This window comes from Centroberyx gerrardi, chromosome 7 (genome assembly GCF_048128805.1).
Source record: "Centroberyx gerrardi isolate f3 chromosome 7, fCenGer3.hap1.cur.20231027, whole genome shotgun sequence".
Taxonomy (NCBI): Eukaryota; Metazoa; Chordata; class Actinopteri; order Beryciformes; family Berycidae; genus Centroberyx; species Centroberyx gerrardi.
Genome location: NC_136003.1, coordinates 19611501 through 19637283, shown reverse-complemented (window position 1 = coordinate 19637283; position 25783 = coordinate 19611501). Strand labels below are relative to the sequence as shown.

Below are 25783 nucleotides of genomic sequence, written 5' to 3'. Positions count from 1 at the left end.
AAATAAATTAGGATGGTGATACCACAGACGGGCTCATCATCAACAATCCTTGATTTCACTTTGGATTTTCACTTCCCCCTGTGGAGGAAAGTGGAAATGTTCACCACCACTGTGGCACAGGAGCTATTCAGCTTGTCACCATGAGTCCGCCTGCCTGTCAATCACACGGAAAGTGTCTCTCACTCCTTAACAGTGGCCTTTCTCATTCAGTGTCAATCATTCATTAGGCTTTTGGACTCTTCCCTCTCTGTCAATCAGGCCATGCATCCAAACGTCAAGGGCAGCATGACAGCGACTGAGCACAGTGGTGATTATTGAATGGCATAGGCTGGAGCTGGCACACACTTGTAGAGCTGGCATGGGGATGACATCACCTCTAATCTAGGCACCACTGCCCAGTCCAGTGCCAGGAGAGGAGGGCCAGAGGAGGGCCAGAGGAGGGCCAGAGGAGGGCCAGAGGAGGGCCAGAGGAAGGCCAGAGGAGGGCCAGAGGAGGGCCAGAGGAGGGCCAGAGGCGGACCCCGGCACGCAGCACACAGTCAGGCCTGGCCAGTTTAAAATGCTGCAGCTGCACGTCATCTAGAGGAGCGATCCTGTCACAGCAGGGACAGTGCCACAGCACACAGTGAAGTCAGCATAAAATGCTGCTCCTCTCCTCTCTTTTTTTAATATGCATATCCTAACCCCCCACCCTCCCCCCGTTGGGCTTGACGTTGCCTCTCTGAATGAGAATGCGTTGTCAGCAAGTAGCTGAGCACCTGCAGGGGAGCATGAGCCTGTAAACAGGTGGGTGGAAGACAGGGCTGAAAGAGGGGAGTGAACTGTGAAGATGTGAGTGTGTGAGAGAGGGAGAAAGAGAGAGAGAGTGAGAGAGGGTGAGTGGGTGTGTAGTGTGCACTCGTCAGCCTGGTGCCTAGTCTCACCTGCATGCAAGGTCGAAAGAAACATCAGTTCATGGCTGTTAATGGAACAATATTAATCTATTACACAGAGCTGTCAAGTGCCCATGCCAGAGTCCACACAGTACACTGGAAGCACCCTAATGACACCCATAAAGGCAAATTAGCCTGAGCAATAATAGTAAAATTCAATTCATTATGTTTGATATTGCCTCATAAGGGCTTAGTGGTTATTTTTAGGAAAGTGCAACACACCATTAGAGACTGACAGCACCAGTTCAGTCACCGTCAGTTGTATCTCAGGACTCAGAGTGATCAATTATTGGGCAGTTATTTTAAAAAGTAGGACCAGCTTTTGGTCCTCAATATACTTAGAGTGGCACTGATTGTAACCAAACACAAAATTCAAAATGAATTGAAGGGAGCAGAGCATGGAGATCATTGTATGGACTAAGTTATGCAAACACTTCAGGTTCACTTGCAAGGGAGGACAGTCCACAACTCCTCCACACACTTATAACCAGTAAAGCATACACAGGAAATGCCCCACTGTTAATTAAGTGTTGATTTTTCAGTGACTTCATTATTTGGAGTTGACAGGTGTTGATTGGAGTGTTGTTTGTGCACTCACAGAGCTGATACGGCTCTGGGGCGGCTGTTCAAAACTATCAAAAGTGTTAAATTAACTCTGATGGGTGTGGACTTATATAAACACTGGCATGGTGTTAAATTTGAATGTGTCTAAACATCTTTCACACACATACAGTATATTCAACTCACAATTAGCTGGGCATAGGTCAAAAAGTGGAAGGCCAGGGGAAGGTCAGCAGTCTGCCACTAGAGGGAAAACATGTGACATCCTCCTTTCTCCACACTAGAATGGTGTCAATTCATGTCAACCCCATTCATATTTACAATATCTTACGACATTAATATGACATTAATACAGTAGAAAAGAATTGGATATGTAACTTGTAGTGAAACAGAAACATGGCATTGTGTTTGTGGCAGGGTGTCCTAGTGACTAGAGGACCTGGGTTCAAGCATCCTCCCTGCTGAAGTGTCCTTGAGCAAGACTCTGAATCTCCACCAGGTCCAGGGACGCTGTTCTGTAGCTGAACCTGACCTCTGACCTCCAGGTGCAGGGTGGCAAGGGAAAAGAGAATTTCCCTATGGGAATCAATAAAGTCTCACATTACCGCCTGCATTTTCTAATTTATAAGGCATAATACATGAGACTATTAGGTGTAGCCATAATTAAAGTAATTAAATGTGCACCTGGTCTCCTGACAACACCTTCATTCAGCAGCACTCATGGGTGCTGAGATGTGGTTTCCTCTGTGTAGTATTGTATATCTAGGCCTGGCCTTGAACTGCAACCCAACTGAATGCTTTGCTTGAGCAGTTATACATACATGCCACCAGGTGGACATAGCACGCAACAGCACTTGTACACTTCTTTCTCTAATGTAACCAGTTAGGAGGCCGTAAGGCCTCGGCCACACACTGACTGGAGCTTACCATAAAGCACACTTAGCATTAATCCAGTTATGAAATTTAAGCCCAACAACTGACTGGGAAACCCATTAACAAATTATGACGAGCTGACTGCATGAAAGCCTTCAACAGCTGACAGACTGTTAAAGAACCCAGTAGGAAAACAACAGTAGTTCAATGCAGATATTCTAAGGAAAATCAGTCAAATGTTTGTTCAAAGAGTTTTCCCAGCTGGATATAAAACCAACAGAGAGCTTGGTTCTGTGTTGGCGAAACTCCCACATAGCAGCCTAATGTTAGCATCACCTCTAGTGACTAACTGGCTGGGTAGGAGCAGTACAAGCACCTCTGCTAAACTGGGCTAAGCTAAGCTGCTACAACTCAAGTGAATATGCTCACCACAAAGAATATACCTTAATAAGCTGAACAGTTAATGTGCAAAGCATTAAGGACATCTTCCTGATATTGAGTTGCAGCCCCTGTTGTACAATCCACATCTCAATTGTCTCAAATCTTAAAAATCCTTCTCTAACTCGTCTTCTCTTTATCTACATCTTCTTCTTTGTGATTCAAGTCAAGTCAAGTCAAAATGTATTTGTATAACACATTTAAAACAACCACAGTTGACCAAAGTGCTGAACAGGCTTAAAATACCAAAATAAACGAATATAAAAGTAAATAACACATAAGAATATAATAGAAGATGAGGTCAAGGTGTCAAGCTCAACTCGAATTAAAAGCCAACGAGAAGAGGTGGGTCTTAAGCAGCGACTTAAAGGTTTCTAGGGTCTGAGCAGTTCTTATATGAATAGGTAAGCTGTTCCAGAGATTAGGGGCGGCCACCGCAAAGGCTCGGTCGCCTCTGTTTTTGTGCCTAGATCTCGGAACATCCAAGAGCATCTGGTTGGTCGACCTCAGTGCTCTAACTGGAGTATGATGATGCAAAAGTTCTGCTAGATAAGGTGGCGCCAGCCCATTTAAAACCTTAAAAACAAGCAATAAAATCTTAAAATCAATCCTGAAACGGACAGGAAGCCAGTGGAGGGAGGCCAATACTGGTGTTATGTGATCACGCTTTCTTTTTCCAGTTAGAAGACGAGCGGCTGCATTTTGTACTAACTGCAGACGACGAAGAGATGACTGATCTACACCCACATACAAAGAATTACAATAGTCTATCCGAAAGGTAATAAAAGCATGAATAACTCTCGAAATCCTTGGGAAAGAGATAGGCCTTTACCTTGGCTAAAAGTCTTAACTGAAAAAAGCTAGTTTTGACAACTGAACTAATCTGTTTTCAAATTTGAAGGAGCTGTCAAAAATCACACCACTGATTGGTATAGATTTAACAAGGGAAATCAATAAGGAATAATGGCTTTTACCTGGATTCAAGAGTAAGTGTCCCTAATATTTTGTATATTCAGGGCAGGTCTGTTTGTTTGGTTTTTTCTAGACAGGTTGTGTAAAGATAGTGGTGTTTAAAAGGGGGAAGTAAGAAGAACAACTGCAGCGCTGCTGTGATTTGCATCTTCTCTGAAGTGACATATTTCAACATCTTGTCTTTTGTGTTTTTCAGTTTTAGATCTCTCACGCTGTCTATCAGAAACATGACATTTCTGTATAAGTCTGCAGAGATTTTGCTGTGGCAGTGTTGACATTTTTTTCTCCGAGGGTGCTTTGAACGTGAGAGGAGCAGAGCGCTGGGTTAAACCTGTTTTGTCAGATGTGTTCAGATTCAGAATAACCACACACAGCAAGAAAACAACATAACACAGGCCAGAAACAACTATACTCCTCCCATGTCAATCTCTCAGCCGAGGAGGAGGGGTCATCTTTCAAACTGACAGGAGAGAGGAGAGCTATAACCACGGCAACCACACGTACCTGCCACTAGTGCACCACGCCTTTGAACCGCCACACTGTTTCCTCTGTGTGCGTGCATTTCATTATGCAAAGCCAAGTGAGACTGAACTGCACTGACAGACATGCAGGAACATGGCAGAAATGCACAGGAACAAAAAAAAAAAAAAAAAGCTACAACAAAGATACAGTGACATCCTGCAGCTCAACGCCTTTGAAGTGAGTCTTGAAACAGCCACGCCCAGCGAGTCCCAAGATAGCCGGTTTAGGGCACCGGCACCTAGCAACACCTCGAGCACAGGAGGCTTTTGATGGGGAAGGCTAGTCTACATCAATAAAAGAAAATGACATGATTTAATATCAATACAAAATAATATGAATGGGAGGTCTCACACTCTCTCTATGTCGGAGTCAAGTCTTGACGTGGACGGATTATTTCCATCCTGTCTCCTCCTCAGACTCTATTATGCTGAACAGTCGCAGCGCTCGGAGAGAGACGGGATGATATGACATATACTTACTCATTCAAATCCACAAGCCGCTGATTTGACTGAGGAGGTGTCAGGGACAGAGAAAGTGTTATTTGAATGTGCTGAGAGCATCAGCATGTCCCTTCTCTTACGCCTCACGCACTAGCAGATCATTACATAACCTTAAACTGCATCTCGAGCTGAAGTACAACTGTGAAGCTATACTGACAAGGGAAGACGGCTGCAAACATGCAAACATGATTATCCTGTGAGGGGAAGCATGCTGCATGGGCTCGCCACATTGCCACAAGTCACTATTGGACCCAGTGCATTGTGCCATTAGATTGGTTAGGCAAACATTAGAAAAAACTACTCAATGTACAGCTATTGATAGCCGAGATAGTATGGAAATGTGTGACGGAGTGCAAATTTGCAACCAAATCTTGAGAGTACACCTATATTTAGGCTAGTGTAAAACTTTTTTTGTTCACCCATCATCTTGTGCCTCATGTAGGTGACTCATCTGAAGGCAGTGGAGTGAAGGACCAGGCCCTCCGCTCCACTTCGACAGAGCAGCATGATGAAATCTTGCAATGAGGCCATTGCTGCCGGTTCTATTTTGAGATGCATTAAGCTCACAGAAAACTAAACTGCTAAATAATTGAGATGAAGCCTCCAATCGTATAACCGTGAGCTGCCGGTTAATCATGGCCTGACATCATCTTGGGGGGGGGGTTGGGGGGGGGGGGGTCACCATGTACATGATGTCAGGTCATTGAATTTCCTGTAAAAGACGGTTAGTGTTCATTTCAATAATAGGGGGCTGTTTGACAGGTGGGTATTACGGTGCCTGCGTCATCTAAAAAAAAAAACAACCTATAAGTCAGATTCTCTTCCAGGAGTTTATATCCCTGAACAAAACTCAATTCTTTATAGCATTAATTCTACTGTGCAGGATTTTGACAGTTTCCACCATGCTGCCATAGCTCCAGTATGATGCTCAATAATTAATCACACAGATCTTTTTATAAACCCCTCAGACACTACCTGTTTTTCAGACGGCTTGTGAAAACAAAACAGGGTTAACTTCCTTTCTCAAGCATGAATTTAAATACCATCTTAAGGCTATGAGTGACTTAGGGAAAAAAAAAAAAAACACATTGTCGTGCTGATAAAGTCCCTTTAATGGTCCCACCAAGCATGTTTGGCAGCAGCATGAACACAGTATATGTTGATTATGAGTACTGTAAATGCTGTAGAGTATGGCACTAACACTGGGGACACCCATGCTAAAAAATAAATAAATAAATAAACAGCATGCACTCATGGTACTGTAAGGGGTTTGGATCAAAGCGTCCACTACATGTCATACGGTCTATGTAACAGCAGAATGAAGACCCACCGTAATTCTCCCCCTCCATCCTGGTGCTGATGCTGCTGCAGGCTTCACTGTCCGGGGATTTCTCTCGCCGAGCGCCCGCAGCAACCCGGATACCTGCTTCCTCTTCTTCTTCCTCTCCTTCTTCTTCTTCTTCTTCTTCTTCTTCTTCTTCTTCCCCCTCCCAGCTTTCGACTTGACGGCAGTCTGTCCGAATATGTAGGACCAATGCGGAACTGCTACTTTCCAGCTGTTGCTGTTTTGTTTTTCCCCTAGTTGACGGTAAGTGTGTGTGTGTGTGTGTGTGTGTGTTACCAATGCTGGCTGGTTGCTGATATGCATCGAGAGAAACAGGTCCACATGCCACACCGGCCCCTCCCATCCCAGATGTGATGTCACTCTGGAACTTATTTTTTCATCCAGCAACTCCTCTGGATGCTTCTATCTTTTCTCCGTTAAGTGAAGTACAAACAAGTAGTAACCCTCCAATAATGTTCAGAAGTATACTATGCAAATATCACAGCAAAACATAGGAGGAATATAGGAATGATATAAGAATATTTTAGTGACGTCAAAGGAGATTAAACAAAAATACCATAAATTCACCATAAACCCAGTTGAGTATCAAAGACAAGCGATAAGTCCCAATAGGAATATTAAAGGAGGGTTCCACTGATTTTTAGTTAGGGGTAAATAAAATGGTGGGTAAACTATGATCTCCAGTCGGCAAGCAAGCACCAATATAAAAAAAATTCTACTCTATTCTAATTCTATTTTCAGAAAAGCATAACTTACATTTTAAAGTTAACTTAAAATACTACCTCCATGTAATTTACATCATCTTGACAATGCTCAATGTCTACTATAAATTTACCTCTTCTGTATTTATGGACGGTTTGCTTACCTTTCACTACATCCCTGGATGAAACAATCAACAGCTGTGATGAAGCTGTTCATTCTCATATTTGAGGTTGCATTACTGTCCTGTTAGCAGGCTATACTGTGCTGTCTGTCATGTTAGGATACAATGACCAAGTGAGGTTCAAGTCCCCTCATGTCACAAATCTGTCTCCTTCAGCAAGACACTGATCCCTTACCACTGGCAGTGACCACAATTTTCCTATGGGGGATCAATAACATATCATATTGTTATTAATACCACCTATCGGCAATGTAGATTAGCAATGACTGAAATATGTTCATTGCTATGCTTTCTGAATTCATAAAGTAAATACACAGTGCTAAACAAAAGGTGACGAGAGGACAAAAAGACGACACAACCCGTTCACAAAAGTCACAACTTTATTGCACCTGTATAGTTTACTATAATGTGGTAAGAGTCACTTTCATTATGAAAGGTCTCTCCCCTGGTCAGAAAAGGCGGTGCAAAATATAGAACCATCAATGCAAACATGTGGATGATCCATTCACACTGGTAAATGTTCTTCTGTGTCGGTTTCGTTGAGAGTCGTGTCCTAAGTCAGTTTCACAGCCCACGAACACATCCTAGGGGATTCAGACTTGTCGAACCCTTCTTGTACTGTACACACTACAGTGACATAGGGAAGGTCTCGCATGGAAACAGACAACTCTCTTATACACAAATGAACAAACACATTTGCAGATAAATTCTCAAGTGAACATCCACCAACTGATCTGAGTATTAGTAGCACATTAAAGTGATTTTTTCTTTAAATTATATATTTATAACATTAAATCCTATACTTTTTTTTATTTTTAATAGCCAATTCAAGGCAACATTTCTAGAATGAAAGTAAATGCATGGGCAAATCTTTACAGCAATGGAAGAGAACACAGGAAGCACAAGGTGGACTGTACAATCTTCTACACTGGCGAAGCATCTTGTATAATGACATTAATATCTCTATGTATCTGTGCCCAGATTGGTGGAAGATGATCCCACATGGTTTCCACACCTGAAATACTTGTATAAAACAGTTTCTACAGGATAGAAATGTATATGGCGTGAAAAGGGAGATTAGGGGTGCGGGGTACGATCGGAGATGAGGATGGGATACAGGACGACTGGGTTCCTGAGGCACAGCCCAGTTCCTTGGTGACCAGCATGACTGTCAGAAAATTGCATAGAGATATAAGATGGGGGGAAAGAAATTATTAGCATGTGGCAGCCCCATTCTAACACAGTGCCTTAAGTATAAAATTTAACCCTTTTATTTCAGTACAAGTTAAGAACAGTTTGTGGCGAAGTTTGTTACAGAAAACAGAAGAGTCAAATTCCCAGATCGAGAGCTTTTTGAACACAGGACTGATGAGATGAGCTTCGTAGTTAAATAGCTGCACTGGAGAGAAGAACTACTCCGGTCCACAGTTACTCATCGATTTTACAACATTCACATCTCCAACACGCCCGCCCTCGTCTCTGCAAACACACAGTGCACTCTGAGCTGTCAGAGGAGAATAATTAGCAGGTAAACAAATGAGTAAGGGGAACGGATGAAACAAATATTGAGTCCAATGTGTTTTTCATGAATTTAAACACTTCCACAAACAGGAGTTGAAACGTTCATATAATTGTTGGAACAGTTTTTTTTTACGCTTTAAAATGTATCAACTGTAAATCCAAAACCAGTATAACTACAATGTATCTTCCTCAGTCATATACGTATATTCAAAAACTTTAAAGGAACAAAAATTGTTACTAAACCAAGATACCAGAACTTTGTTCCTAGTAAATTTTAGAACCAATTTGGAGACATGCATATTTTTGGATTGGTGGGTAATTTTAAAATCTTAAATTTTGCAGGCCAAATTTGATCCTTAAAAACAAACCACATGGCACAGACTGCAGCAAAATAAAATGACAGAAGGTAAAGGCATAAAATCAGAAAATTAATAAGAAATCTAAAATAAAATAATTGAGTTTTACTGAATTATTTGGGGTCCTTGCAATTTGGTTTACAGTAATTTCAGGAAAAGGGTTAAAAAAAAAAAAAAAAGAAGTCACTTTTCTCAGAGTCCAACTTACTGAGCCCTTATGTCTGCAAAAGCAGCATAATACACTCTGAGATTGTGTACAGTTTTCAACACACTATGCCAAGACAGCAGAAGTGTTAGACGTTATGCAATTATACTTCCTCATTCTTAGCTCATCCTTTCACAAATATGGTAAAGAGTGCACCTTATTTCATACAAGCTCAAGATTTTCACCAAGGCTCAAAAGATGCAAATATAGGAATAAATGTGTCATGGTGGTGTCATGGTTCTGCAAAAGATTACATGCATAGAGCAGCTTGAGCCACTTACTGTGATGCATTTGGATTAAAATGCGAGTGGTTCATTCCCCCAGGACACTGAAGCCTGAAGACAACATTTCATGTTGGTTAACTTAAACTCGAAATTGATAGAGGAGAGTATGCATCAGTCAAACGCTCAATGCAATACAATCTGTTTCTCTGTTTTTGGCCTGTCTCTCATTCTGTAATTCGGGTCTGAACTGAACAAGAGAAAAAACAAAACAAAAAAAACAAAGTACAGAAGTTGGGTACATTTGTTGTCTCATTTTCCAGCCAGCACAGCCTCAACAGCAATCTGGGCTCTCAGCGACGGATTCCAAAAGCCCTCTTCCCCCCAGGCGTTACAGACCACTTGTTCCGCCTGTCCTGGATCTTCTGGAAGATGCTGCTGCTGCTTCTCCACTTCTCTCTTTTATAGTTTTTCATTTTCTTCACCTGTTAATGCATTAAGGAAAGGCGTGAGAAGTCAGTGAGTAGGAACTGAGATAATTGTATGCTACGCCTTACTCTGTGGAGCTAAACCTGTCCTTTCATATTTCCAAAGTGATTGGATTTAGCAATTTTCTATTTTTTTTGTTCAATGCCTGGCACTGAACAATATAAAGCGACCATATTAAGAAATGGTTTGTCTGTTGTGTCAGTCTTCTCTCACCTTTCCACTGTCAAAGTCTTCATCCCACTCGTCGATCACGGTGTCATGCTTGGCATGGCGGGCATCCTCGATGGCATCTCTACTAATAGCAGAGGCCTCTCCATCCCAACTGAGGACTGCAAGACAAAAAACACACCTATAAATACATATAAAGATAGGTGGGGGCTACTTATCTCTTACCTACCGATGACTGCTACCAACTATCCTGGTCCTGCAACTACCAACTGAAAACACAACCTCACATAAGCTGAACTTTGGACAACATTCAGTGTCTCACCACTAGCTCCATAGGCCTTGTCTGTGGCGTTCTTGAGGAGCTCCTCTACCACACCACTGCTCTTTTTCCCGTCCCAAGCTACAGGAGCGGTGCGGGGCGGGGCGTCTCCAGACCCGTTCTCTTCAGCCGCTGGCGCCTGGCAGCGCTTGTAGCCGTCCTTCAGCTGGCTGTCCCACACTACAACTGTGGCTGGATTTGGAGAGACAGACAGTGGCAGTAAAATAAGCACCAAAAGATAAAACAGCAATTAAATGTGGCATTCTTGAAAAGTCAGGACTCCTACGGAAATGAATGACCACTCAAATGAAAAGATGAGAGTTTGTGGTGGGAGTGTGGGAGGGTGATTTTTGGCAAATGGCTTTGATAAATATGGGAGTAGATTGCAGGGTCTGTGTTGGCATGGCAACAAGACAGCACCTTGCTCACTGTAGTTTGTGTATAGCATGTACGTGTGTGTGTGTGTTTGTTTACACATGTATACATGCATGTCCATGCCCACATACCTGTAGTGTGTTTGCTCATTTTGTCGTTCTCGGTGGTGTCGTTTTTGGGAGGGGGCTCCGCTGCTACAGGCTTGTCGTTCTGGCCGTCGGGGCATCGCCTGCTCTCCTCCCACAGTCTCACCTCTTCTTTTAGCCTCTTCTTCTTCTTCTTTAATTTCTTTTTCAACATTATCAAATCTCCAGTGTCATTCTGAATGACTGCGGCCTTCATCCCGGAACTGTTATGGGAGAAAGGTAAGTGCTGCTTCGTTAATGAGAGCAGGTTGTTGGGTAACTGCTATGGCGCTTTCACACTAATCTGCATATTGCAAACTGCAAGCAACCTTTTTGTTTTGTTTACACACGAAAGGTAATAGGGAGAGGAGTTTTTAAGTTGAGAAAAGTTGCATTTTTTTAGAAAAGCATAAGCATGGTGTTGAGTGTTGAGAGCTGATGAATAACAAAGAAGAGACAAAATCTCTCGTATGAAGGCAGCTGACAGTTTGTGACAATAGTAACAGAATGAAAATGGAGAATGTACTGGCACAAAAGTTCACACTTGTTATTACTTTCATAGTCAGTATGGAGCTCATTGGCTGTGGGAGTTTCTGGTAAGTGTCCGGCAGTTGGACATAAGCACAGTTTGCAGATAGTGCCAGCTGGTTGTTATAGAAACAAAGTACGTGCCCCGTTCTTTCAAATTATGAGCACAAAAAGCAGTTGCGGCAGCACTTTTTCAACAAAAATGCAGAATAGTGTATGTGAACCCTTAGAGGGGAAAAAAATCAATTCAAATAACAGAAATTCAAGGTATAATAACCTCCCCTTCAACCCACCTTTTTGATGCAGAGGATGCTGAAGCTGCATCCTGCAGAGCCTCCACCAGTTGCATCTTTTTCCTCTTCTTCTTCTTCTTCAACAACAACACAGAGTCCGTACCCTGTTCCTTCTGATTCGTCTCAGGCTCGCATCGTATCGGCTCTGCCTGGGGCTTCTGTGGCAGCGCAGGCCGAGGTGTGGCTGCTGGCTGGGGCTTTTGTTTAGACTGCTCCGAAACTGCATTTGAAGGAGGTGTTAGACTCCAGAGCCCACCCTGACACCAGTCCTCCTCCTGGGTCAGAGCCTCCAGATGAGACGGGACGCACTCCCTCTCCGTTTTCTCTCCGTCCTCATCCTCTCTCTTTCTCTTCTTTTTCTTCTTCTTCTTTCGCTTCTTCTCGCTAGCCGTTTCCACGGGGTTTGGCTGTGGTTTCGATGTAGCCGGGGGGGACACGACTGGCTCCGGGTCACCTTCCACCTCAGAATGACGCCGCTTCTTTTTCTTCTTCTTCTTTTGGTTGACTATTTGTACTGGAGGGCCGTTGAGGCCCGGCTCTTGGAGACTGGAGCTGGGGTTGTTGGAAGACCTGGGGCTCTTTGGGCCGGGACTGTGAAGCCCGTTGGTTTTAAGAGAAAGGCCTGGGTTTGGTTTCTGCAGTGTGGAGAGAAGGAACTGTTTCTGAGGGCTCTGCTGTTTGAAGGGTCCGCTTAAGTGGGCTGCAGGCAGTGACTGGATTTTGGGTGAATGGAATGAACCAGCTCTAAAATCAAGAAAATACATCCGTGAACATAACATGCGTCTGCAAACAAGACTTGATTATTACAAGGTTGATACTCTGCCAGGAGAATCTGCTTTTTCAGTGCATTTCTGCCGTCATATGGGTTGCACCCTTCTTACCTGTGAGTGTGAGTGGGCGAGGCAGAGGTGAGGGGGTGAAGTCGAGTTTGATGCGTGGGGTCACTGGACAGCTGGCGTGGCAAGGGGGGCAGAGCATCAATGCTGCTCGGACTCCGGCTGCGAGCCTGCAGTTATCGACATAAATAAAAACTTGGTGGTCTAAAGAAAATAGCCATGAATGTGACAAAAATAAGGAAAGGAATCAAACGAGGAAGGGGAACCATTGAGGGGTGGCAGGAAAAGATGGAGGGAGGAAAACAAAGAGGAGAGGGTATGGCAGAGAAGAATTAGAAATGGTTAGAAAAAAAGAACAAACTAAAAGAAAAGAAGACAAAGAAACTCTAAACAACAAGTACTGCTATGTGGTTGATTAGACAGGCACACAGGAGAAATGACACTCATTACAGTGCATACAGCAGATTAAACTATCAACGAGAGAATTACTTGCCATCACGAAACCATTTACAGAAATCAATGGTCATATTTTGGGACAGCAGTGCGGGGCGGGGCAACGGGAAACCAAAGTATCATGAGCTTGCACTAAGACAGCAGGAAAGTGGCACTGTTGCTGTGGATGGGAATGAAGTTCACCTTCTTGGCTGACAGGGCCAGTTTCTTGGCGGGTGGGGGTGACATGGTGCTGGTGGGTTCAGATGTGATGTTGCTGAGGGCCGGGGGTTTTAGTTTCACCGTCTTCTGCTCCTCTGTGGTCTGAACACGCTCCAAGCTCTTGGCCGGGGAAGCCAGGCCGTTGGAGCCTTTCCTAGGGGTGGAGGGAGTCTCTCCTACTGGAGCACTTTTCGGACCCATGGAATCCTAGTCGATGTAAAAAGGCAATCATAGGTTATGGTTTCACTTGACATTTCAGCTGGATTTTAAAGTCCCCATGAAATTAGCTCCCGTTACTTTTACTTCATGGAAAACAGACCTCACACTGCACCAGTAGGCGTAAATATAAATTCCAGCCCAAAAAAAAAAAACACAGATTTTTGAACAATCCCGCCCCTCAGCTTCTCCCTCAGCTTCTCCCATCAAATAAAACTGCCTTTCTCTCCCTGACTGATATTCCATTGGTTTAGACTTTTGAATGATCCCTCACTGCGTTATGTCCCGCCAAGTAAAGATGCCATTTCACTTCTTTAAGAAACCTGATCACTCTGCATCCACACTGAAAATGGCTGTCAGGCTTCTCCTTAGGCACTATAATAAAGTCTGCGTCTGCATTACTTTTTCCCCATTCTCCATTTGTTTACATTGCTTGTATGCACATTATAACTCAATTGCTACCAGACTATGTAGATTTCCAATCACAGTGAAAGCCTGACCACGTTTATATCTAGTTCTGAAGCTCTGAAAACAACGCGAGTGAAATCTGATTTTGGTGCGTACAGACATGTCTTAATGCATCCTGATGTGACCAGATGATGAAATGACAAGTGTAACCATAGCCATTTTATCCCCAATGTAACCATCTGAATATCAAAGACATCAGGGGTGCAAAGGCACGGCAAAGGGTTCCACGAAAAGCAATGGAGAAACTGTGTGTAAGCTATGTGCCTGACTGTGAAGTAAGATTTCCACTTGTCTGCGCTTTGTCTGTGCACACATTACCTTTGAGTCGGTGGTGTCGGCCGAGGAAGAGTCAGACAAAGACTTGAATGAGGTAGATGCTGCCATGCCCCTGCCCTCGCCGCCTTGCCTTTTGTCTCCCTCCGACCTGCTGACGCCGTTGGAGGGGGCGGGCGTGCCGCTGCGTGACTGGGCCTGGCTCTGTGGAGACGGCTTCTTCAGCTTCTTGAAAGGTTCCTCAATCAGCGTAGGCCCGCCTGGCAGCTTTGGAAGGCCGTGCGAGGATGAGGTCCCGTTGGAAAGTTTGGGCTGAGGCTGGGTGTTCACACCGTTCCTAGAAATGGGCAGGCCCAAACCGCCATCCATGGACTGGATCTTACGCAGTTGGGCGGGCTCAAGTTTCTGTGAATAGGAGTTAAAGCCATATTAAAAAAGATAATTATGTGATCAAAATGTTACAAGTTGTCAAAACTGGGCCCACTGGTACACACTGAAGTTTATTTGTATGTCCCACAAAAGGCTTCCTATCATCTTGTCTCTTACCTTTGTGACCTGCGGGGAGGAGAGCGGCCCGTTCAGGTTGGCCTTCTTTATCTGTTCACTGTTCTTCCCAGGATGCATCATTCCCTGCTTGGTGATCTGCCCATCTGCATTCTTCTTGGTTTCAGGGATCCTTTAACACACAAATAATGACTCAGGTTTATTTCATTATATATCCAGGAGCAATAGAGGACACTATGGAGAACTATAACCTTGTATGACCTCTTTTTTCATCTTACCTCAGGTAGAAAAGCACATAAGCCTGCTGGTTCAAGACCACTTTGATGTTACTAGAGTGCACCATAGAGTCATTCATTTGGTACCATTGTCCATTGCTTGCCTATGAAGGGGAAACAAAGAAGAGGAAACAATACTTAAAATAAAGCAAGAAGCCACAGGAGACTGTGGTTTACAGTGATTTTAGAATAGCTAAAAAGGCGTTGTTACTGTACCCACAATGCAAAGTTATACAACAGCAGTCATACACCATTATAAAATACATAAAAATAAAAAACTTAATAATTTTCTGGTATAATTAAATTGTATCAATAGTAATTAATAATAATTAAATGCTATTATTCTGCCAAACAATATAGTTCTTGAATGGCAGCTAAACAAAGTGGTTGCTAAGCAACAGTCTGTTTGACAGTTCCATTTAATTCTGGGATTTTTCTAAGAGTTTAATTTCCCTCTCATTTATGTCATTCTTTTCTTATTTTTTGCATTGTCAACCCTGCCAAGTAAATATGGATCAGCTACCTACTATCTACTAACTAGTCTTTGTGAGAATCTTGTGTTTTGGAGTTATATTACAGACATACTTCCATACTCTATGTAAGTACAGTTACAGCTCAGTGTCAAAGTGTCTGTCCAATTGTTGTAACTTGGTAAACAAATGATAATCCTGCAAAATGCTTCAAAACACACTCTGACCCTTGAAGGATGTGCGTCTGTCTCCTCACCTTGACATAGCAGTAGTAGTGGCCAGCATGACAGCTGTAGCCAGAGTGCACCAGAACGGCATACAGGCCGTACATAACAGGATCGCCTGAGCTCTGAGACATGTAGGGGCGGATGTTCAGGAATTCTGGGTAACCCACATCCTGGAAAAACGAATGTGAAATGAATATAAGACATATGAAATGAGACAGCTCTTTCAAATAGGAATAGGCAATGATGTGACAGCGGTTTGTTTACCTTTGTTATTTTCCCTCCACTGAAGTTGGCAAACCTCTTCAGTGACAGCGTCAGTACATTAGATGTTCGATGGACCGTGAAGCGCTTGGTTGCTGGCACTTTCTTTTTGCACCTGGAGAATAAAAACAAAGAGAGATAAGTGCACATATTGATGAACACTACTGAAAAAAACATTCAAGCCCTACGGATGTCCACAAAAATGTTGTCAGACAATATAGGTGGCACTCACTTGGCACACATGTAGGCATTCTCCCCACTCAATACATCCGGTTTGACAAACAGTTCCAGCGCTCGCACAATGTTTGCTGCTTGCTGAAAGACAAGGACAGAGACAGAGCTACTCAGTACAGATGAAGTCAGCTGGGAGAAGAAATGACTCTGTACATACACAATACATAGACATGACAATAGATATCTTGTGATAACATACCCGAATCTCAACAGCGATGTCCAGGTAAGGGTCATACGTGTCTGACACACTTTTGCAAATAGAGCACTTGACTGAAAGAAAAATGAAAACAAATCTGACTCTCCTGGGGCCATTTCCGAAGCAATACAATTTGTTGATACAACAGTGAAAATGATTGTAGGAATATATCACATGAGCCTCCATTACACTTCCTGTAATTCCTGTGACTCTCAGCTCCAAATTTTCCCAACGACCCAGTTCAAAACAAACATAAGGGGCAATACCATAAAATCTGAATCTCTTCTCAAAATTACCATATTAAATCTGGAGTGTCAGTTGTTATTGGGACATTTTCGCAAGCAAAGAGTGACACTTGCAGTTATATGAGGGAGGTCTTACAGTATTACAAGTTGCCTGATGCATTTTACAAATCAACAGCTGTAAGATGAAACTTAAATGATCCCAGCAGGGAAAACGGGTAAATTCTATTAAACTCCTTTTAAAAAAAAAAAAGATCATATTGATGCCTAATTGTGAGGAATTCAGCTGCTTTCCTGAAGGTGTGATGTTTGATTTAAAAAGGTGAAATGAAAAGCATTTCACTTGTGCTCTAACAAGTCACATTTAGTGCAACAGCAATTCCATAATGTGCATTTGGTCAGTCTGAGCAATATCTAACAGTAGATATACAGTGCAATTTCTCGCAGTGTGACAAAAGATTTACAGGCAAAAAAGGATACAGAAACGTACAATATTTAATCTGAGTTTCCAAAAAACTTGCTCTGTCAGGAGATTTGAAATAATCTCGAGCATCAAAAACGTGGTTAGCCTTTGTCCAAACACACGCTGCTCATGAGCATAAATGACTGGGTTTTAATTAGGATTAGAAGATCTCCTATAGTAGCTTTTGATACAGGATGACTAGCAGAATATTTTCAATGTAGCCAGTTTCAGCCATTGAAACTAGAGGGGTAAAGCACCTCCCTGTTTTCTCCATGTATGATGAGAAAGAAGAATATCTAACTAGATGAAGCAAATTCGGTCATATCTATTTAGTTGACACTGTGGACATCGTTAAAATCCTAGTCAGGCACACATTAAACCATGTTGTGATCAAGGGTTTTAACAAGTTCTTAGACTAGTCTGTTAAGAAAACAGATACTATCAATAGTGCACTGGCAACATCCAACCGCTAGAGATGTGGAAATTCATACTGTTGCACAGCTCTAAAAACAATTACTTCTGTATTTCTATGGATGAGCAAAGTCTATACCTCTTGACCTGAGGTAACCTCCAAAGATCTGGTGGACCAGTGTTGTAGCCTGGGTCTGCCTGTCGAGCCTACAAACAGGAAACAAAGAAAAAAGAAAGGTAATTTAAACAACATTCAAAGAAAAACTGACAGAAGATTTAAAAACAATAATAAAAATAAAGTCTTACTTAGGGTAGCCATTAAGACAGGCTTTCTGCATGGCATCGATGGTGTAACGCAAAAACTCATGGGCGTCTTCCTGGCTCCCAAATCGAAAATGTCTGGCAATTTCTGTAGAAGAGAAAAATGAAGACTAGCTTAGCGCTAGTTAAATGCTTGCCGACTGTGAGCGTCTGAACAAATAATTAACAAGCATAAGTGTTTTTCTATGACAGTCATGGATACAGACAACACCAATGTTTTAGCAAACACCATTCACTGAGATGACAAGGAGAGTAGAAAGACGTTACTACAATTGTACTTGAAAAGTAATTGTGTTGTTGACATTAGCAACAGCCAGGTGACAGCATGGCAGCTAGAAACAGCAAACAAATCTTTGTTGTTCCAAACTTTGTATTCCATAAAAAAAATTGTTTCCTGGTGGTGTGTCCTAGTTTTGGCCTTGGTGAGTGTTTTGCCATGTGCAATGAGATTATTGTGGGTGACACGCGCTTAATAAATGACAAGTAGACTAATGTATCAATGGACATTGATCAATGCTTGTGGTTTGAGATAAGAGCACAAACAAGCGTGATCTCCATTCAACATGAGGCAACTAGGTAGGTTACTTTCAGTAGGCTACTTTCATTCTTGTTTGTAAAACATTAGTGTACGGTAGCAGGTTATAATATAGACATAAATATTAATTAAGTTTAAGTAGGTTTCAATAAAGCTGCTTATTTTAAAGTGTTGAGTGATCATTTTCAATCATTATTAACCACTGCATAAATTGGTGTTATGTCTTTTTACAACAATGTTTGTCACGCAATGTTGTGTCTGAAGATTAATCTTGCTTGAGGGCCATCAGCTGGTCTGTAAGGTTGCTACCACAGGCATCTTGGTTCAAAAAGGACCTAATAAAAACGCCTATGGTTACTTAGCGACTTCAGCAGATTGAGAGGGATCTAGATGCCCACCGTGCCTCATAAAAAAAGAAAACTCTCACATTAGACCTAATGTAGCACTAACCCCCTTGGCTCTGCGGTATCTCCTAATGGAAAAACGGGAAAGTATGAGCTGGTAGAATTATAATGTGGTCATCACCACCACATTCCCAGCATAACATCCCTGTGCAGTTACAACAATGAGTCACCCCTGAGCGGGAAAGAGGAACAAGACACCACACGGTAATGACCTGTTCAGGGCACCTCTCAGACGGAGACGACAACTGTGAAAGAGGTGAAAACTGTGGGAACGACATTAAGAGGGGCAGGGAGTCGTTTTGGTTGTGAGACCCCGGTTCGATCCTGGGGCGATTCCAGGATCAGTTTCAGTAGGTGCTGCAGTTTAAGGATGGCCCTTATGTGGTTATTTCTATCATGACATAGACAACTGTGCTGTAATTGTATATTTTGGGTGATGAATTTTCATTGCTTTTACACTGTCCTGGCTGTGATGGCAATTTACTAGCTGTGGGGGCGGCCACCAGCGAAACGAATGTAAAGGAAACCCTGGAAGATGTGTGTCTCTAAGCCATGGTTTAAAGTGAGAGAAAAAGGTGGACTGTATATTTTTGTGCTAAAGCTGCTCCTCTCAGCCCGCAGTCACAAGGAGACTGAGAGGGCATTGGGGAGGGAGGGAGGGACAGAAGGAGAGGGGAGGGAGAGAGAGAGAAGCACAGAAGGTGGAGACATGATTGCAGCAGCACATAAGGAAGTAGCAGGCAGGTTGGGGGTGGTGGTGGTGGGGGGTGGGGGGGGGGGTGGGGGTGCAGAGAGGGCTCCCATGAGACTACAGCGCAGTACCTCACTGTGTCAAGGTGCAACTAACACCTCATCCCTGCTCTCTCTATATGGTGTTCATTCGTGGGCTGCAGTCTCGCCGGTCCACTTATGCACTGCAGCTACTGGCTGTTGTCACTTGGACACCTTCTAGCCCAGTTGTGCGTCACCGTGCCTCCAGCAGCATTCAACCAAAAATCTTGTCTCTACAATTTCCAACACTAGCTACAATCAAACTGCTCAGGCACAAAAACAATCAGACAGAGAGTTTTTAGGCGAGGTGGCGGTCTTACTTTTCAGATCTCTGATGAAGGAGACAGGCTTGATGGCATTGCCTGTGTTGGCAAAGGCTTGGATGATGTGGTTCTGCATTATACAGATCATACAAAAGCCCGACTGGTGACCTGAAACACAGGGACCACAATGAGGTAAGAGAATCAGACGGACTCTATTTGCCAGGTATATTAAAAGTACAGGAATTTGTCTTGGTGACATTGGTGCAGAGCCGTATCGACAACGCACTAAGTGACGAAAGTACGTACTCTCGCACACGCTACAAGGACAGCACATTTAGTGCCGGGGGAGGGTGCAGGACAGACAATAGACAGTGGACTATACAACACTAGGTAATGACAAATAGGATGAAATAGACAGTAGCAGGGTTACAGTAATTTCCCATAGCAGGGGGTGGAGGGGTAGACCAGAGACTGTGTGGGCATACGCAGTGTAAAGTCTATCTGAATGAGAGGGTAATTGCTGAGAGTCCGACGGCATTAAAAAAATAAATGATTCAAGTACTCACAGGCACGGCTGTGCTCCTTTGAGAGTAAGTAGTTGGCAAGTGGTGGGGTGTAGGTGAGACACTGCACTGTGGAGTTGAGGAAGCAGGTGTTTCCCAGGTTGTGGAGGCCGGCTCCAACCCTGTACACGCGCTCCCATTTAAGGGTAAGCTTGTTCCCTGGAAAGAGCATCTTCTGCGGGGCAGGGATTCCATCGCTCTGGCCCCCACCCACATTCTCTGAGACTGAGGGAAGATTGCGGTCAATTGATGATGATTTGAGAACAGTAATACATGGAATACAATAACTGAGCTCGTATCAAAAGATGAAAAAGGCAATTGTGGGAAAATGTCAAGCATGAAAATTTCTGTGAAATTCAAACTATCACCCTCTAATGGTTTTTCAGTGGGAGGCCATTTCAAGACCTTACCTTGCCTCTTTATTTGGGCAGGCTCTATGGCCCTCTGTCCCGTGGCTCCCTCATTCCTGGGATTGAGGATCACATACTTGGTCTTCAGGCTGTCTAGTTGGTAGGAGAAACCCTTGCTCGCAGGCTCAAACTCAATCTTCTGCAAGAGGACCTTCTTGGCAGAGGAGGCCAACAGTTTGTTGAGGTCGCCCTCATCGCCTGTGTCCTTTCGGCCAGGTTTCAGCGCCTCCTTGAGTTTATCCACTATCGGCATTGTTGGAGCATCACTGCAGAGAAGATTGGATGGGATGTCAGTGTTGTAATAAAAATGTGTTTACACAATCACGTCACTGGGTCAAAATGAAGCCCGCACAAAACAAATAACATAGGCCGTTTACCTAATTTCCCCACAGGGATCAATAAAGTTTAATCTTATTAGGTGGATGCTTTTACCACCATAAGCACCTTAGAATAGCACAACTCCTTTTCTTTTTTTTACATGGGCAGTCCAATGGGATTTGAACCCCTTACCATGGCAGTGTTAGTGCCATGCTCTACCAAATATAGTCCCTCAGATGACACCATGTCATGATTAAATGATTAAAACATCAAATTTATCTTTAAGCAAATCACATAAGTACCCATTAATACCCCTATCTGTTGGTGCTTCCACAGTTATCGCAGGGTCTAGCAGTCAATCTTTAGTTCACGTGTCCTGAAGTGGCTATAGGAGCCTTACACAGATATATGACAAGAGGCCTGAGTGCATCTGAGGAGCCAGTTGAGACTTGGAAACTGTCCCCATAGTTATGCAATACAACATGCATTAAAGCGTACTGTGCTAGAGTGGGGGGAAGGGGGGGGGGGGTGAGCACTTTAGGACACATAAGGTGGAAACAGCTGCTGTTAACTGCCAGGTCAGATTCTCATAATCTTTTTTGCCCATATCAATCTTTACATCGTTACCATTGTGCTTCTGCCAAATGGCATTTTTCCCTCAGTATAAAACTGAATGTCATCTGGACTATCGGCCATGTGGGAGTTCATCAAAAAACCTAATGAACCAAAAGGTGACAATGGTGCTTAGATAAAAAGTGAGTGAATATTTGCATTGGCTGTTTACTGGCCCTTTAAATATAGTGCAGCTCAGTACACACAGTACACTAAAAGGGCCATTTCTGTGCAGATAACAGTGTGTGCACATTTCCACAACCACCGTCTGCCAGTGTCAGCCGTTTGGCAAGTGAATGACTTCTGATGTGTCGTTTCCTGCACAAGGCAGGGGGCTGGCAAAATGTGTACAATGTAGTGAGAGTACACTAATCATTCAGTGTCCTACCGCCTCGATTTATTTACACAAAATGTAGCCAATGTGCCACAAACAAAATAGCAACCCCTCTAGTCGACACCTTTGCCACAATAGCTCAAAAGCCAAAACGTGAACGCATGACATCATGTGTACACCGACACACTACACACAGAAGACATCCAGTAGCCAACAGAGCGCTGCGAGAGTCATGCTGATCAGAGCGGGCAGTGACGTCGTGAAGAGGGGGGGAGGGCTCAACATGCATCGCATGCACAAGGGCACACTAACCTTCACGTGCTGCTGATACTCCTACAATTAAGAATGACACAGCCCGCAGGGAGATGGCACAGCTGACTGCAGTGATGCAACTGTGAGACCAGGCAGGAATGTTGATACACACAAGGTGATGTATCAGATCATTATTCCTTTGTAGAGGTTGGCAGACCATCCTACACACTTTAGGCTATTCTATCTGGGCCTTAAAACCATCTCCCGTAACAGGAAAGGGACAGGTGTAGGTCCCTTTCATTAAAATATAGGCAAGCCGGGGCTTCCTGGTGGCTCAATAGGCTAGGGCACATCCCAGGAAAATGCGATGTCCTGGGTTCATGTCCGGCCCGGGACCTTTGTCATCCGCCCCCACTCTCGCAATCTTTCCTAGGCCAGCCAACATAACGAGTCAATGTTTTTGTACATAGTAAACAGAAACTTTCCAATGTTCTTCCTGGTATTTGGAGTGGCTTATTGGCTACATTGACAATGGCCGATTTGGTGAAATCAAATTTTTAAGTAGGCTGGCAAAGAGTTAAACATTTAGGGAAATACATACTTTCTACCTTACCGCTTTTAAGTAATGAGTGCATTATAAATGTACAATAATATGAAGGCAAGTCTCATACTTTTGGGTCCTCAGAAGAGTCGCAAAACTACAATCCAGTGCCCTTGTAGTCCTTCAGGAACACAACAGAAAGATTTTTTAAGGACTGCTAAACATGCTAGAGACTATAAATGATTTGACTATGACTATTTTAATCTGTCCACCGTCTAAACAGCTCTACTGGACAGCGCAGTAATACACTCTGTCTTACCAGCTGCATTCAACAGATTTTTTAAATGCATTTAGAAAACCAACTCCACAGGAGCAGAGATTTCTCATTGAAAAAACTGCCCACCTTGAACAGGAAAAATGGCACAAGCTGGATCATGAGATTGTTAACTTATTTGTTGGGTGCATCATTGCAGGTAAAAGTTAACAGGAGAAAAATTGTTATCAAAGTTCAAAACAGTGACAGTGGATTATGCAGAACGGATATGCAAGGGAAGAATGACGTTTTCCTCCTACACATGACAAACAAAGTACGCCTGCTAGTTTTCAGATGATTGTTGCCTGACAAGCTCATCATCACAAGATTTCAGCTCAACTACCACACAATTGATGAGCATTTGTAGCTGTAAATCCAGAATCTCATGACATTACAGTAACAATACAGCTAATTGGTCGTACAACACTTTGCTGTATGCTTAACAGCAGTACAACTAATTTCGGACCAAAACATTAGCATTAACATTATTTCTGCATTAATGCACAAGGCATCACGCAGCCACAACAAACAACATATTTAATTTAATAGGATTTATATTTAACGCAACGTCGTTCCTATTTCTTCTGTATGAATGTGTGTGGCGAGATCTGTCAGAAGAGGTATAGCAGTCAGGGGCTGAAGGCATGTTGTGTGTATGACTTGTTTTACTTTTGGTTTTTTTTGTGCAGCTGACCCATAGATATTTAATAAACCACTGAGTAATATTAGTGAATTCTATGTCTATAAATTCACACAACGCAAGCATAATTCCTTATACATCTGTCAAAGAAATGTGTGTAACAAACCGACAATAGCATTTCAGTATCTTCTGATGGCATTTTGGAGACTATAAAACACATGACAAACATGTTTAAGATTTCTACCATATTTCATCCACTTTAAGCTAAATTTCTACATTTCAATTAACCGCCTCCAGTAGATAGATGGCATCCCAAATGCCTTAACTGTACATTTTTAGTGACATTCCTGGAAGGGTTTACAGGACCCTAAGGGGGGGGGGGGGGGGGGGGGGGGGGTAATCCAATTTAGGAACCAATATTTCCTGATGAACATTTCACAAGAATGGACATTTGTAGTTCAACTCAATTTTGACATTGCTTTTTTTGTTTGTTTTTCTTTTAACATACATAACTCTGATGCAGCCCTAGACATACACTAAATTGTAAAGAAAAAAAACATCACTTCACAAATCAGCAGCGGACGAAGCCACGTGGCAAGTGTGTTATTAGTGTACCTTCAGACCCACTGACATAGACCTGTGTCCGTGTCCATTTTACATTTCAGTGTATATTCAATAGTAAAGATACTGACAACCACTCTACCGACCGTGTTTTCACCATCTTGCGTTCCTGTCATGTCTGGGGGGGCCTGTGCTGCCTTCACGGGCTGTCAGAAATATCCTAATTACTAATGGGAACACGCCACCCAACAAAGTGGAAAATACGACTTGGAAAGTCGGGATTTTCTGGTACTCCTGTTGCCGACATGTAACGTTTATTAAGGAGCGGAGATCATGTAAGCAGATAGTATTTAGGTTATAGTATGTTTACACTGGCACAAAAACGTTTGGCTAATTATTTAATTAAAACAATGACATGACTGGTGCGTATGTTCTATTGTTCATTCTGCTGCTGCACCACAACTCAACTACGTGCCACTTAATTTCGAAAATAAGAACAGACACCAAACAACACGTTTGTTACAGTATCCATTGTTACTTTTTCCTGACTAAAAAACACCTGAATATGCAACAAGCAGCTACTCCCAAATTTTGAAGAGCACTTGAAGGCAGCGCTGCTCTTGCTGTCACATCTTCAACTCGCCATGGAAATCTCAAGTAGCATTAACTAGCCTAAGCCGACATTCAAAACTTAAATGCACTGCTTTGTCAGAGAACTGGACGCTTGGTTGGACGAGTTGGAGTGCTTTTCTTTACGGTGTCCCCCATGCGGTATGTACACCAGCCGGACTCTACTCATGCGGGCCAGTCATCATAGCCAACAGTAGCTAGTTGTTAAAAAGGCTAACGTTAGGCTGCTAACCTTAGCGATAGCGAATGTCGATCTGAACGGACGCAAGTTTTGAGCCAAAACGTCGTCAATAGGTATGTAAATATCTAGTCCCTTCGATGTTTAACAATTGCTCTTTTCGTGGTGTCGTCTATAACGTTTTATGTCCCCAACGTCCCTTTTTAAGGTTGGCAGCAGCAACAAAGTAGCCAGCGAGCTAACGTGGCGAAAGCCTCCAGCTTCCTTCAATGCTGCAATGTGGGTTAGCATGTTAGCTTCCAGTTGGTTAGCCTTCCCCAGCCTCGTATCCTGTCTTTTTAATCAACGACATTTCCTTGGAAATACACACCAGCATGATGTTACATATATCCAAAATGAATGGATATACTCACCTTTCGTTCAATCATCCAAAATCGTTGACAGTAGAAGACTCTGCTTCTTTAGCAGCTCTTAGGTCTGGTATTTTCGCCCATGCTGCATTATGAGAGGGCGGGGCCAGGGATGACTGACGGAGATCTGAAACCAATCAGAGTACAGATCACGCCTTCGCTGAGGAGCTCAGCCAATCAGTGGTCAAATATACGTATCGCTGTCGGGGAGCAAACAACACGTGACTTACAGGCAGCGCTGTTTACCATTGATGCATCACTCGGCATGATACATGTTACAATTTAATGTACAGTAACAAACAACACGGACATTTCCCATATTTGCATAGTTATAGTCGTGTCCGTCAAACGTTAGGCTCACACCAAGCTGC

The 25783-nt window shown here is 43.1% G+C and overlaps 2 protein-coding genes across 3 annotated transcripts in view; both read right to left on the bottom strand.

Moving 5' to 3' along the window:
• Positions 1-6148, bottom strand: part of cyth1a (cytohesin 1a) — a 47375-nt gene extending 41227 nt beyond the window's left edge. The window contains exon 1 of the mRNA XM_078284581.1: positions 6129-6148. Coding sequence (XP_078140707.1) covers positions 6129-6147 — 19 coding nt within the window. The 5' untranslated portion in view covers position 6148. The remainder of the gene's footprint in view (positions 1-6128) is intronic.
• Positions 6149-7388: 1240 nt separating this feature from the next.
• Positions 7389-25493, bottom strand: usp36 (ubiquitin specific peptidase 36). 2 transcript variants are annotated; one of them, XM_071924272.2, is made up of 20 exons: positions 25416-25493; positions 20624-20889; positions 20217-20438; positions 19708-19818; positions 17663-17765; positions 17496-17563; positions 16244-16314; positions 16043-16125; positions 15814-15925; positions 15579-15719; positions 14856-14956; positions 14620-14749; positions 14119-14478; positions 13099-13323; positions 12508-12632; positions 11627-12370; positions 10812-11029; positions 10309-10497; positions 10032-10147; positions 7389-9814 (listed from the first exon to the last, which is right to left on the bottom strand). In XM_071924272.2, exons 2-20 carry the CDS (start codon positions 20874-20876, stop codon positions 9683-9685), a joined length of 3504 nt encoding a protein of 1167 aa, XP_071780373.2. In that variant the 5' UTR covers positions 20877-20889; positions 25416-25493; the 3' UTR covers positions 7389-9682. The 2 variants fall into 2 exon arrangements, with proteins under 2 accessions (XP_071780373.2, XP_071780374.2); XM_071924273.2 differs by lacking the exons at positions 19708-19818; positions 20624-20889; positions 25416-25493 and having other exon boundaries at positions 20217-20338.
• Between the last annotated feature and the right edge of the window lie 290 nt (positions 25494-25783).

What these genes read in the sequence shown, in the direction of transcription:
- usp36 (XM_071924272.2), bottom strand. Translation starts at nt 20,876, where the DNA reads ATGCCGATAGTGGATAAACTCAAGGAGGCGCTGAAACCTGGCCGAAAG. An exon ending in ACATCGCTGTTGAGATTCGG is followed by an intron (nt 16,126 to 16,243) that starts GTATGTTATCAC and finishes CTTGTCTTTCAG; the next exon opens with CAAGCAGCAAACATTGTGCG. An exon ending in TCGCCCACTCACACTCACAG is followed by an intron (nt 12,371 to 12,507) that starts GTAAGAAGGGTG and finishes TCTTGATTTTAG; the next exon opens with AGCTGGTTCATTCCATTCAC.